At 43.9% G+C, this 12,111-nt stretch overlaps 1 protein-coding gene across 1 annotated transcript; it reads right to left on the bottom strand.

The window, feature by feature from the left end:
• Nucleotides 1–9,188: 9,188 nt before the first annotated feature.
• On the bottom strand, nucleotides 9,189–11,741 carry LOC124641153 (60S ribosomal protein L8). Its single transcript, XM_047179149.1, has 6 exons — nucleotides 11,588–11,741; nucleotides 11,280–11,432; nucleotides 10,762–10,918; nucleotides 9,842–10,045; nucleotides 9,430–9,588; nucleotides 9,189–9,340 (listed from the first exon to the last, which is right to left on the bottom strand). The coding sequence occupies exons 2-6, from the start codon at nucleotides 11,415–11,417 to the stop codon at nucleotides 9,225–9,227; spliced, it is 774 nt and encodes a 257-aa protein (XP_047035105.1). The 5' UTR covers nucleotides 11,418–11,432; nucleotides 11,588–11,741; the 3' UTR covers nucleotides 9,189–9,224.
• Between the last annotated feature and the right edge of the window lie 370 nt (nucleotides 11,742–12,111).

Here is a 12,111-nt window from a genome sequence, read left to right as displayed (position 1 = left end):
TACTACCAGTAGTACCACGGGCAAATTTTTCTTCCCGTAGTACTACCAAGCGGTCTGGTAGTACCACGGGCAAGAAAAAACTACCCGTGGTACTACTGTCAATATTTTAGTTTTTTTTTCAACCCTTTTGTTGTCACAGTTGATATTGACATCCTAGAAAGAGAATTGAAATATATATTTTTTTAATGTGGATATATTTTGGTACTATTTCGTAAATAGATCTTGTAGTTGTGAAATTTTTCATTGCTCAAAATCGACAAGAGTCAAAAACACTTAGTTTTTTTTTCACAAATCAGAATTAAATATCTACTTACGTTTTTCGTTTTATTTATATTAAGTAGATAAGTATTATATTAAGTAGGTAGTGTTATTCATTAAAATTATCGACCGCATTGAGTAGGTATTGATATGAACATGTAAGTTATGCTGTCCTAGTACTTTACTTTTTTGGTTCGGCCGTCTTCTGTAAATTAGATTTAAAACGTACTTTGCGTTCAGCGCAGATAGTGTAGCTTCCTAACAGTGAAAGAATCATAGGGTTTGACGCATTTGGTGCACTTCTCAAATTATACATCAAGCTCAAATGGTGCACTTCGCAACTGGTGCTCTTCTCAAATAAATTTCTTTGTTATAATTTATTTTGGAGTAGGTGACTCTTTCTTACATATTTTTTTTTTTTTGTTATTTTTGTATGACTTTTTATATTACTTTTAAAATTTTTAGATTTTTTAATTTTGAAAAATCATGAGCCTAAAATAAATATTTGTATGGGATAAGGGCAGGAGGATGATGATGTATATAAAAATATTTGAAATAAGTTCGGACTTTGACTGTTTGCCTACTCGCTACAGCAGCGTAGCGAGTGTTTCAAAACTTAGAATCCTGAGCGATAGCGAAAGAATCAAAAGAGCACAAGGTGAAAAATCTTTGCACTCGAGTGCAACACGTAACTTTTTATCAATCACCGGAGTTAAAAAGTAAACCTACCAATCTCGGAATTTCGATGCAACTGCTCTCCCCGTGTACCAAGACAGCATAACTTACCTGAGTATTCCAATGTCCAGACGGAAATGCTGACCAAGTACCAGGATAGCATAAAATACATCAAGTAAATCCCACGAGATCAAGGTATTCAATTCTGATTTGTGAAAAAAAACTAAGTGTTTTTGACTCTTATCGATTTTGAGCAATGAAAAATTTCACAACTACCAGATCTATTTACGAAATAGTACCAAAATATATCCACATTAAAAAAATATATATTTCAATTCTCTTTCTAGGATGACAATATCAACTGTGACAACAAAAGGGTTGAAAAAAACCTAAAATATTGACAGTAGTACCACGGGTAGTTTTTTCTTGCCCGTGGTACTACCAGACCGCTTGGTAGTACCACGGGAAGAAAAATTTGCCCGTGGTACTACTGGTAGTACTATTGGTAGTACCACGGGCAACAAACGGGGAAATCAGCTAGTAATTAATATGGCTCGTCCGTGTACTGTCCAAAACATAACCCACGATGTCTTTTGAAATATATTCATTTACTAGCGGTGGCCCGCGACTTTGCCCGCGTACAATTTTTTTTTTTATCGTAAGCGGGCTAACTAAAAATTTTAAGACCCTCACTTCTAAAACAGGACTACAATGCGAACTATATATCAACCCCCGTTTAACCCCATAAGGAACAGATTTTGGTAAAATCCCTCCTTAATGCATGTCTTCCCTCTATAAAGAACCTACCTTCCTTCAAGTTAGTAGGAGGTTTCTGAGATTTCGTAATTAATCAGTGCTTAGTATTTCGCTTTTACCCGGTTTTACTCGCATCCCGAGGGAACGACTTCCCGTAGCCGGGTAACATATAGCCGATGTTACACACGGGGATAGTGTATCTTCCGAACAGTGAGAGAACTTTCCGAATCGGTTCAGTAGTCCTAGGCTGTGCACATCGTGCGCGCCGTACCTACTCGATCATTATTAATTTTGGCCGTATTTAAAACACTGCCTTATTTAATACATGTAAATCGAACGATGTAAAGACAATTTTGTTATAAATTAAATAGGTACTTGTGACGCATGTATTTATTTGGATAAAGGTCTCTGCAAACAGCGGGCGCGGCGCGGCGGGACGGGACGGCGACGTGACACAATGTACTAAATCGTCGCGTCGCGTCGCGTCGAGCGGGACGGCTCTGTGTGACGTCGTCCGTAATATCTAGTACATTACAACTGCTCAGTGTCGCGTCGCCGTCCCGTCCCGCCGCGCCGCGCCCGCTGTGTGCAGAGACCTTTAGGATTAATATCATGTTTATAAAAAACACCTCGCAAATAATGCATTTTTTGAGAACAAAAATAAGCATAAAAAAGTTTATAGTGACCTAATCCTAAGAGATAGATATATACCTATATTTATAGGTACATATATATGCCGTCACGGACATTTTTTTAGACTTTGAAAGGGAAACAGTTCTGTCATACATTATTTTTGCGAAACTAACCGTTTACGCAGCGCACGCAGCAGCTCTCAATAGAACAAAAATCCCCCGATTTTGAAACATTATTCATTATCTACTGCTCTGGGGCCCGATTCTCCTAATTTTAGGTAGGTACTTAGCGATTCACCTTCGACTGAGATCCAACCCCGACAGGGCACGCCACCATCGTGGCGGTAAGTCCCCTCTGGCACCCTCACGTACCGCATGACGCAGGTCCTTACCGGACACGGTTGTTTCGGTAGGTACCTGCACCGAATCGGTCGTGAGGCGCCCGGGTGTCACCATTGTGCGGACAGCCCCGAGGACACGGTGGACCACACAGTCCAGGTGTGCCCCGCATGGGAGGGGCACCGCCGGGTTCTCGTCGAGGCTTTGGGCGGCGGCGACCTCTCGCGTCCGGCCCTGGTTCAGGCCATGGTTCGGGACGAGAGGCAATGGGATGCCGTCGCCTCCTTCTGCGAAGCGGTCATGCTCGAGAAGGAGGAGGCGGAACGCCAGAGAGTTCGCACCTCTCATCCCGGCCGTCGCGCTGGACCAGGTAGACACCATGGGCGCCGGGTGTCGCGTGATGACTCCCGGCCACCGTAGGCGTGGGTCTGTGGGCGATGAGTTCGGGTGGCTCATCGTCCCTCTGTCTGCTTAGACGACAGACCCGTGTCGACGGCGCGCGTTGTTCCACGCGCTCCTCAAAGAGATGTCAGCAACCCCAGCGAGGCCCAGCAGGGCCAAGGCCTGCCGGGGCTGCGGGTTGTTCGAAAGAGATACCGCGGCACTGGTACATAAAAGGCCTATGACGGAACACGACGGTTCTTAGTCAGTAAGAGTCTGACACTCCCTCACCGCTGCTAACCCACAGCGGGAGGGGTCATTTGATGATTTTTGACGTCGTTAAAAAAAAAAAACCAATCCCGACTCAATTACGATTGAAGCGTATGTGGCATTCCGCTATTTTTTCTTTGAAATAAACGTCCTATCCTTTTCTGTCATTTAATAATGAATCATATTGTCTGCAAATGATTTACGATTGCAATATGATAGTAGAGCAAACTACCGTATAGACCAAAATCACCAAAATGGCAGACCAATCGCTAACCAATCGAATGTCGTTGGAATACGATTGGTCTTATATTAGTAGCAGAATGCCCGATATGGTTAAAACTGCTATTGCGATCATATTGCGATTCAATTTCTATTCGATTTTGACATTATTAACTTAGGAGAATCGGGCCCCTGCTCCTATTATAGTTGTGGTGACCTACCTCTTTCGCCACTTATTGGTACTGGCCGGCTGGTTTGGCAGCTACGTTCGTAAAAATGAAGACTTGTCAAACCAGTCGGCAGTCGGTTTTTTCTCTTTGGTAGGAAGAAAATGTATATTTTTATTGTCTCAATTTATCTTGTAAATATTATGTAAATATATCGATGTAAATACCAAACCCATTTATATTTCTTCCTACATTTGGTGACCCCGTCTGAGCACGACAACAATGTCGATCAGCAAAGCCGACGTTGACGGTGCTGAGACTAGCAAAGTCGGCATCGACGCTGCGGAGGCATGCCGCGTGGGCGTGCGAGTTCCACCGTTTTACCCTGAGAAGCCGGCGCTTTGGTTCGCGCAGATGGACGCGCAATTCGCGCTGGCGAACATCAAAACCGACGAGACGAAATACTTCTACGTCACGGGTCACCTCGACCCGAAATACGCCGACGTCGTCGAAGACATAATCGCCAACCCGCCCGCCAGCGATAAGTATGAAAAGCTCAAGGCCGAGCTCATCAAGAGGCAGTCAGCTTCACGCGAGGAGAAGGTGAAGCAGCTTCTCATGCACGAGGAGCTCGGCGACCGGAAGCCGTCGCAGTTTTACCGGCACCTCCTCAACCTCGCCGGTCCAGGTGTTCCCGAGGAGTTTCTGCGGACGATGTGGACGAGCCGTCTGCCAGCAGGTACGCAGACCATAGTGGCGTCGCAATCCAAGCTGGACTTGGCCGAGCTGGCCGAGTTAGCGGACCGTATCCACGTCATCACCGGTCCCGCGCAGGTGGCATCAACAGCTGCCGTCGCCACTGCACCGTCGTCGTCCACCAGCGGTCTGCACGCCGAGATCGCCGCGCTAAACCGGCAGATGCAGAAGATGGCGCTCAAGCTCGAGAGGTTATCCCGCAACAGAAGCCGTTCCCGTAGTCGCTCACGTCACCGGTCCAGCTCCAGAAGATCGCAGTGCTGGTACCACCAGCGGTTCGGTGATAACGCTAAGAAGTGTATTAAACCGTGCGACTACACAACGTCGGGAAATGCGCGGGGCAATCTGTGATGGCGGCCGATGATTGTCCGAGCGCTGGTCGCCTCTTCGTCACCGACCAAAGGTTGAAGATACAGTTTTTGGTTGACACCGGCAGCGACCTCTGTGTATACCCCCGGTCGGCGATTCCGCGACGATTAGGAAAAACAGAGTATGAACTGCGTGCAGCAAACGGCACTGTGATAAACACTTACGGTTTTGTGAGCTTAACATTAAACCTAGGGTTGCGCCGCGACTTCGCCTGGCGATTTATTGTTGCAGACGTTACAAGGGCGATAATAGGTGTGGATTTTTTGTCTTATTATAATTTGGTTGTCGATTGCAGGAACCAACGCCTCATCGACAACCATACTACGCTCTCCACCCCGGCGTCGCCTGTCCGCCGCTCTGATGATGTGTCTTCGGTGAGGGTGAGTCTCGGTGATTCCGCGTTTACACACATACTGCGGGAATATCCCGACATCACTCGACCTCGCGGCATACACGACACATCCAAACACAATACAGTACACCACATTCGTACTACGCCAGGGCCACCAGTATCTTCATCCCCACGCAGATTAGCACCGGACAAATTAAAAATTGCGAAGGCCGAGTTTGATGACATGTTGCGGTCCGGTATCTGCCGTTTATCCGAGTCACCGTGGTCGTCGCCTCTTCACCTCGTTCCTAAAAAGGGCAATAGATGGCGCCCTTGTGGCGACTACAGGATGCTGAACGCACGCACTGTCCCGGATCAATACCCTATCCGGCACATCCAGGACTTCGCGCACAGCTTGTCTGGCTGTACCATCTTCTCGCAGATTGACCTAGTTAAGGCTTATAACCAGATTCCAGTGCATCCGGATGACATCCCGAAGACTGCGATCACGACTCCGTTCGGGCTTTTCGAATTTCCGTTCATGACGTTCGGGCTTCGAAATGCCGCACAGACGTTTCAGCGCTTCGTGGATGAGATGCTCAGGGGTTTGGACTTTACATACGCATATCTTGACGATTTTTTGGTGTTCTCGAAAGACCAAAAGACGCACGAGCTGCACCTGCGTCAGCTGTTCACCAGACTGCGAGAGTATGGTATGGTCATCAACAGTGCTAAGTGCGTCTTTGGTGCGTCGGAGGTTAATTTTTTAGGGTATCACATCTCTTCCAAAGGGACGAGACCGTTGCCTGCCAAAGTTGAGGCTGTCCAGAATTTTCCTGAGCCAAAAACGGTCAGGGAGCTGCGCAGATTCCTCGGGATGCTAAATTTCTACCGCAGGTTCATCCCGAATGCCGCAGCCTGTCAAGCACCTCTCAACAGCCTGCTCTCCGACTCCGTGAAGGGTTCGCACCCTGTCAATTTCACAGCGGACCAACGTGAGGCGTTCCAGGGCTGCAAGGACAGTCTGTGTCGAGCAGCACTGTTGGCGCATCCTGACTGCACCGCCAAGATGGCGCTGGTCACGGATGCGTCTGACAAGGCTATAGGTGCAGTTCTACAGCAGCGTACCGGAGGAGCATGGGAGCCTCTGGCATTCTTTTCCAGGAAGCTGAGCGACGCGCAGGTTAAGTACTCTCCTTACGACCGTGAACTGCTCGCTATTTACGAGAGCGTGAAGTACTTCAGGCATATGCTGGAGGCTCGTGACTTCGTGATCTACACGGACCACAAACCTCTCACATTCGCCTTCACCTCTCGTAAAGAAAACTGTTCCCCACGACAGTTCCGTCACCTGGACCTGATTGCTCAGTTCACTACTGACATCAGGCACATCTCCGGGAAGGATAATGTCGTGGCGGATACCCTTTCGCGGGTTGAGGAGATTACTCAACCTGTGCCCGTCGAGAGGATCGCTGCAGCACAAGAAGATGACCAGGAGCTGCAGCAACTGCTCGCCGGGGACAACTCACTGCGTCTGCAGTTGGTTAGCGTCCCAGGTTCACAACAGCAGCTGTACTGCGACCTCAGCAGCGGCACGCCTAGACCTTTTGTACCCAAGGAGCTGCGCAGGTCAATTTTTCTCAGCCTGCACTCCTTGAGTCACCCTGGTACTAAGGCGTCTGCCAGGCTGATTGCAGCCCGCCCCTTCTTCGACCCGCGGGTCGAAGAAACGGTCGACATGACCGATTACCTTTCTAGGCTTCGGAGTATTGTCCGGAGTTTGCAGCCAGCACCAGCAGTCAGACACAACAGCCGCTTCAAGACATTTGTCTTCAAGGAGCTGGCTACAGCCACGCACGTGTTCCTTAGGGACTGCACTGCTGGTGGTGGTCTGAAACCGGCATACTCTGGACCTCACAAGGTGCTCGAACGAGGTGACAAGGTGTTCAAACTACTGGTGAACGGTAAACAGGTCACAGTATCGATAGACCGCATCAAGCCGGCCTTCATACTGCGTGACCCTGACACCACAGCACACTCACCACACAACACTATCGCACATAACTCACCACAGTCACCACTCGACAATAACACTCATCACTACTCACCTGACGCGGATAACCGAGGCTTACCTTCGGCTGACGATGGCGTCATCAGAACGACGCGGTCAGGACGTCGCGTCCACTTCCCAGCTTATTATCGCCCTTGAAGGTCTCTGGGGGGGGGTGATGTGGTGACCTACCTCTTTCGCCACTTATTGGTACTGGCCGGCTGGTTTGGCAGCTACGTTCGTAAAAATGAAGACTTGTCAAACCAGTCGGCAGTCGGTTTTTTCTCTTTGGTAGGAAGAAAATGTATATTTTTATTGTCTCAATTTATCTTGTAAATATTATGTAAATATATCGATGTAAATACCAAACCCATTTATATTTCTTCCTACATAGTCTTAGCGTGATGAAAATATTTTCGTTCAAACGAACTCTTCAGGGGCCCGATTCTCCTAAGTTAATAGTGTCAAAATCGAATAGAAATCGAATCGCAATATGATCGCAATAGCAGTTTTAACCATATCGGGCATTCTGCTACTAATAAAAGACCAATCGTATTCGATTGACATTTGATTGGTGTGCGATTGGTCTGCTATTTTGGTCTACCTATACGGTAGATTGCTGTACAATCATTTTGCAATCGTAAATCATTTGCAGACAAAATGATTTATTATTGAATGACAGAAATGGATAAAAACGTTTATTCCAAAGAAAAAATAGCTGAATGCCACATACGCTTCAATCGTAATCGAGTCGGGATCGGATCTCAGTCGAATCGAGTCGAACGTGAATCGTATGTCGCTTAAGTAAAATTAGGAGAATCGGGCCCCGGGTCTGGTCGCCGGAAGACGCTGGATGCAGGTCGCCTCCAACAGGTGTATCTGTGGAGATCTAAGGGGGAGGCCTATGTTCAGCAGTGGACGTCCTATGGCTGTGATGATGATGATCTCTTCAGCTTTATAATATTAGTATAGATAACATTCCTTACAAAGTAATTTAAGGACTAGTGTCTGTAGGGATCTTACGTTTTTTTGTACTCCTTAGGGCTTAGGGGGTTAAACGGAGATAGTTCGCATGGAAGGCCTGTTTTAGAATTAGTGAGGGTCTTAGAAGTTAGCCCGCTTACGGTAAAAAAAAAATGTACCATAAAATTAAAAAGCGATCTATAAAAATCTACTAGATAACTAAGGATTATAGAGATGAATATACTTCTTGATAGGTCGACACGGTACCTACATAATTGGTTAATTTTAACCACCTACCACCTGCATGTACCATGCCACCATGACTAGTTACGAGAACAGGTATCAAAAAGAATAGTCGTTACTTTCATAGAAGATTTTTATTTTCAAGTAAAAATTTGACTAACATTACAACAATGAAAAATATTTATCACAGAGATCAGGAGTCCAGTTCGTGTTGTCGATACAGTGATGATACCTGAAAAAAATATATTAAAATATTAGTCCAATAATAATCCAAAAATAATAGATAAGCTTCATTGATTTCTTTGGCATAACGCCTCAGAAAGAGCCTCTGTGTAATCAAAGATTTTTCAGAGTAGGTAAGTGAAAGTCATCATTTAAAAATTCAAGGTTTAACATTGATACATAATTGTAATACTACACAATACAAATGTAATTGTTACATTATATGATCTCGATTCTAAAATAATTAATTAAACATTATTGGGAGATTTGCAGTGTGAATTCATAACCTATGGCATGAAGGAATGAAGTTAGTTGTATAAAATACTTACATTAGTTGCTGCAGATCTTATGATCACCACCAGTTTTGAGGATCAGTCAATCCCTAAAAACATGTAATATTAATCTCTGTTACCAATTTCGAAAACTAAATAATTCAGAAAATTTCATTGTAGAATACTCACCAAATGCAAAGAAAAAGGCCTTAAAATCCGTTTATAACTTACCAATGACGAAACTATTAGGGAGAAAACCTCAGGACATGAGCAAACACTATGAGATTGGGCTTATTATATTTATTTTGCATAAAAATATGTCTATGTCTCCTTCTTGGTGTCGGTCTTGCCACCACGGATTCTTCCAGTTCTGCGGGCAGCAATAAGACCGACCTTGCGACCGGCGGATGTTCCTCGCTTGACAGTCGAAGCCTTACCTGTGATAATATTATTTCAACATCATTAGTAATCATATTTTCATTTTATTCAAATAAAAATAAGAGTATTATCAAAAATGATAACTTACCAATGTGTTGATGGTTACCACCACCGTGAGGATGCTCAACGGGGTTCATGGCCACACCACGTACATATGGCCAGCAGTTACGCTTCACCTTGTACTTGTGGTATGCACGTCCAGCCTTCAAGATGGGCTTGTCAATACGACCACCGCCAGCAACAATACCTGCACAATCATGATAAAAATCAACAACCTGAGAAACAATTATGTATTGAGAGATATTTATAATGAGCATCAGAAAGAGCCTCTGTGTAATCAAAGATTTTTCAGAGTAGGTAAGTGAAAGTCATCATAATAAAAAAACATCTTTTTGAACATTAAAAAGTTGTTTTTTTTTTCCATATTTTATCAATTGTGTCATTTACTTCTGTATCATTATAAATCACAATAACACAAACAACAGATTAACAGTACTCACCAACCATTCCTCTGTTGCTGGATGGCAGGACCTTCTTGGCTCCAGAGGGCAGCTTAACCCTGGTACGCTTGGCATCAGGATTGTGGCCGATAACAGTGGCAAAGTTTCCAGAGGCACGAGCCAGCCGACCTCTGTCACCCATTTTCTCTTCTAAGTTGCATACAATGGTACCCTCAGGCATAGCACCCACAGGCATTACATTTCCTGAAAAATTTACAAGTGTTTATTACTGCTCTGCATACAAAAATATGGGCTATACCTGCGAACAAATGTCCCAAAAATTGTTGATTGATTTATTCATTGGTAGGTAGATTATCATTTAAAAAAAACTTCTGGTACTTGTTGATAATACAATCATCTAAAATTGGTCAAACACAAACATGTTACTTTAAAATTTCAATAATTTCGTAGGGACATCAGATACTGCCTTTTCAATGCATTTGCCTTGTTAGTCTCACATAGTGCAACTGCAGTGTTCAATTCTCAGGTCAGCCCAATCATTTTATGAGTTTTAAGAAACTTTAAATGCAATGAATTTTGTAGCTGACTGTTCTTAGGGAGAACTCTGGACAACAATCTGATTGGACACCATATCTACAGTTACCGGCACGGATGTCGGGCCCTGACCTTCACCTTGCGCACAAGCGATTTACTGCCTTATTGCCTTATGCGTACGGGCACGCAAAGCGATCCCCACTCTTCCACCGAGAGCCCGACATCCGTGCCGGTAACTGTACATCATCTGCTCTCTATGTAACTGATTTCCCTAACTTTCAGTCATACATAGGTAACTTGCCTTACAACTGGTTTTTATATAAATGGCTATATCTATTAGAATACTTGATTGTAACATGTTAGTAGGAACTGATTGTTGATTTTCTGGACTTTTAGTTTAAAAAGAACATTAAAGTGTTACATACCAACTTCAAGGGTAGCTTTCTTGCCGCAGTAAACAAACTGGCCAGTGTAGAGACCCTCTGGGGCAATGAACAATTCCTTGCGGGTCTTGAACTTGTACGGGTCACGGAAGTGAACAACTGCCAGAGGGGCACCGCGGCCGGGGTCGTGGATGATGTCCTGAAAAAAAAAAGTAATATTGTAAGTAAACTGAGATAAAGCTTTCTGTTACTTAGATCATACAAATAGCTGGAACAGGGTTATGGACTGTGCATTACAGGTTATAATTATAATTTAAAGGTTCACATCTGGGTAGGTCAAATCAACGTCCTAGTTCACCTAGTGCTGTATTTTATTAGTTATCGATTTGTGGTTATAATTGACCCCTAATTTTTATAACTCATGAGACATAGGATAACAAGGAGCACTGGACTATTATATTGGCAATGAATTGAACTTAGCGAACGAACGGATGCCCATGCGTCAACTACCATGCACGATGTTTATGTAAAATGCACACAAATATTTTTGCACAACATACCTTCACAACTCCCTTAATGTAGCCATGACGTTCAGCATAGTCCAAGGAACGAAGTTTAGGCGCTCCTTTCCTTTTCTTCGTGTGCGAAACGAACACTGAACCGGCACCTTTACGCTGAGCACGAATCACACGACCCATGGTTACGTCCCGTCACTGAAATTGATACAATTATCATAATGGAATAAAAATTTGCACACCTCTGAAATAATAACTAAATAGTAGGTGTTATTTTATTATTTCTAAGCAAAAATCTTTTTTGTACATCGCGATAATTTGTGATGAAAATTAGAGCCCAAAATTTTACGTACATTTCTCAGACGGTCACTTTTGAAAGAACATGTAAATGTTGCCAGTAGTTTTATTTCAACAAATTGCACAGATGTCTTAATAAAATATACATTGCTGTTTTTAATACTAGCAATTATGTTATTGTTATGATGAGGTGTTGAATAATAGTGTTTATCGTAACTGATGAATGTGTATACTGTTTTGATTTTCAATAAGTTAAAGGAAGGAACTCCCATGCTTTTGTTAAAACTAGATACCACAAACGACTGAGTCAGTGTCCCGAGATAACTATATCTAACAATCACGGATATAAAATAGCATATTGTCGTAGGATACCCATAGCTTATTTATACACTTACACATGTACTAGACTCATACTACACTTAAATATTATTATCTCCGAGCATTACAATCGGTTCAGCCGTTTTAGCGTAAAGAATAACTTGAGTTTATTCGTTAAGCACGCCACCTGCCATTAAGTTTTTTTTTCTAAAAATAAGTTTTTCATATTTTTTGTGTGAGGATTGGCTTTATTTATAATAGC

The sequence above is a fragment of the Helicoverpa zea genome, chromosome 2 (assembly GCF_022581195.2).
Source record: "Helicoverpa zea isolate HzStark_Cry1AcR chromosome 2, ilHelZeax1.1, whole genome shotgun sequence".
In the NCBI taxonomy this organism is placed as follows: domain Eukaryota; kingdom Metazoa; phylum Arthropoda; class Insecta; order Lepidoptera; family Noctuidae; genus Helicoverpa; species Helicoverpa zea.
Note: the sequence above shows the minus strand (reverse complement) of the source record. Positions and strands in the feature narration are given on the sequence as shown.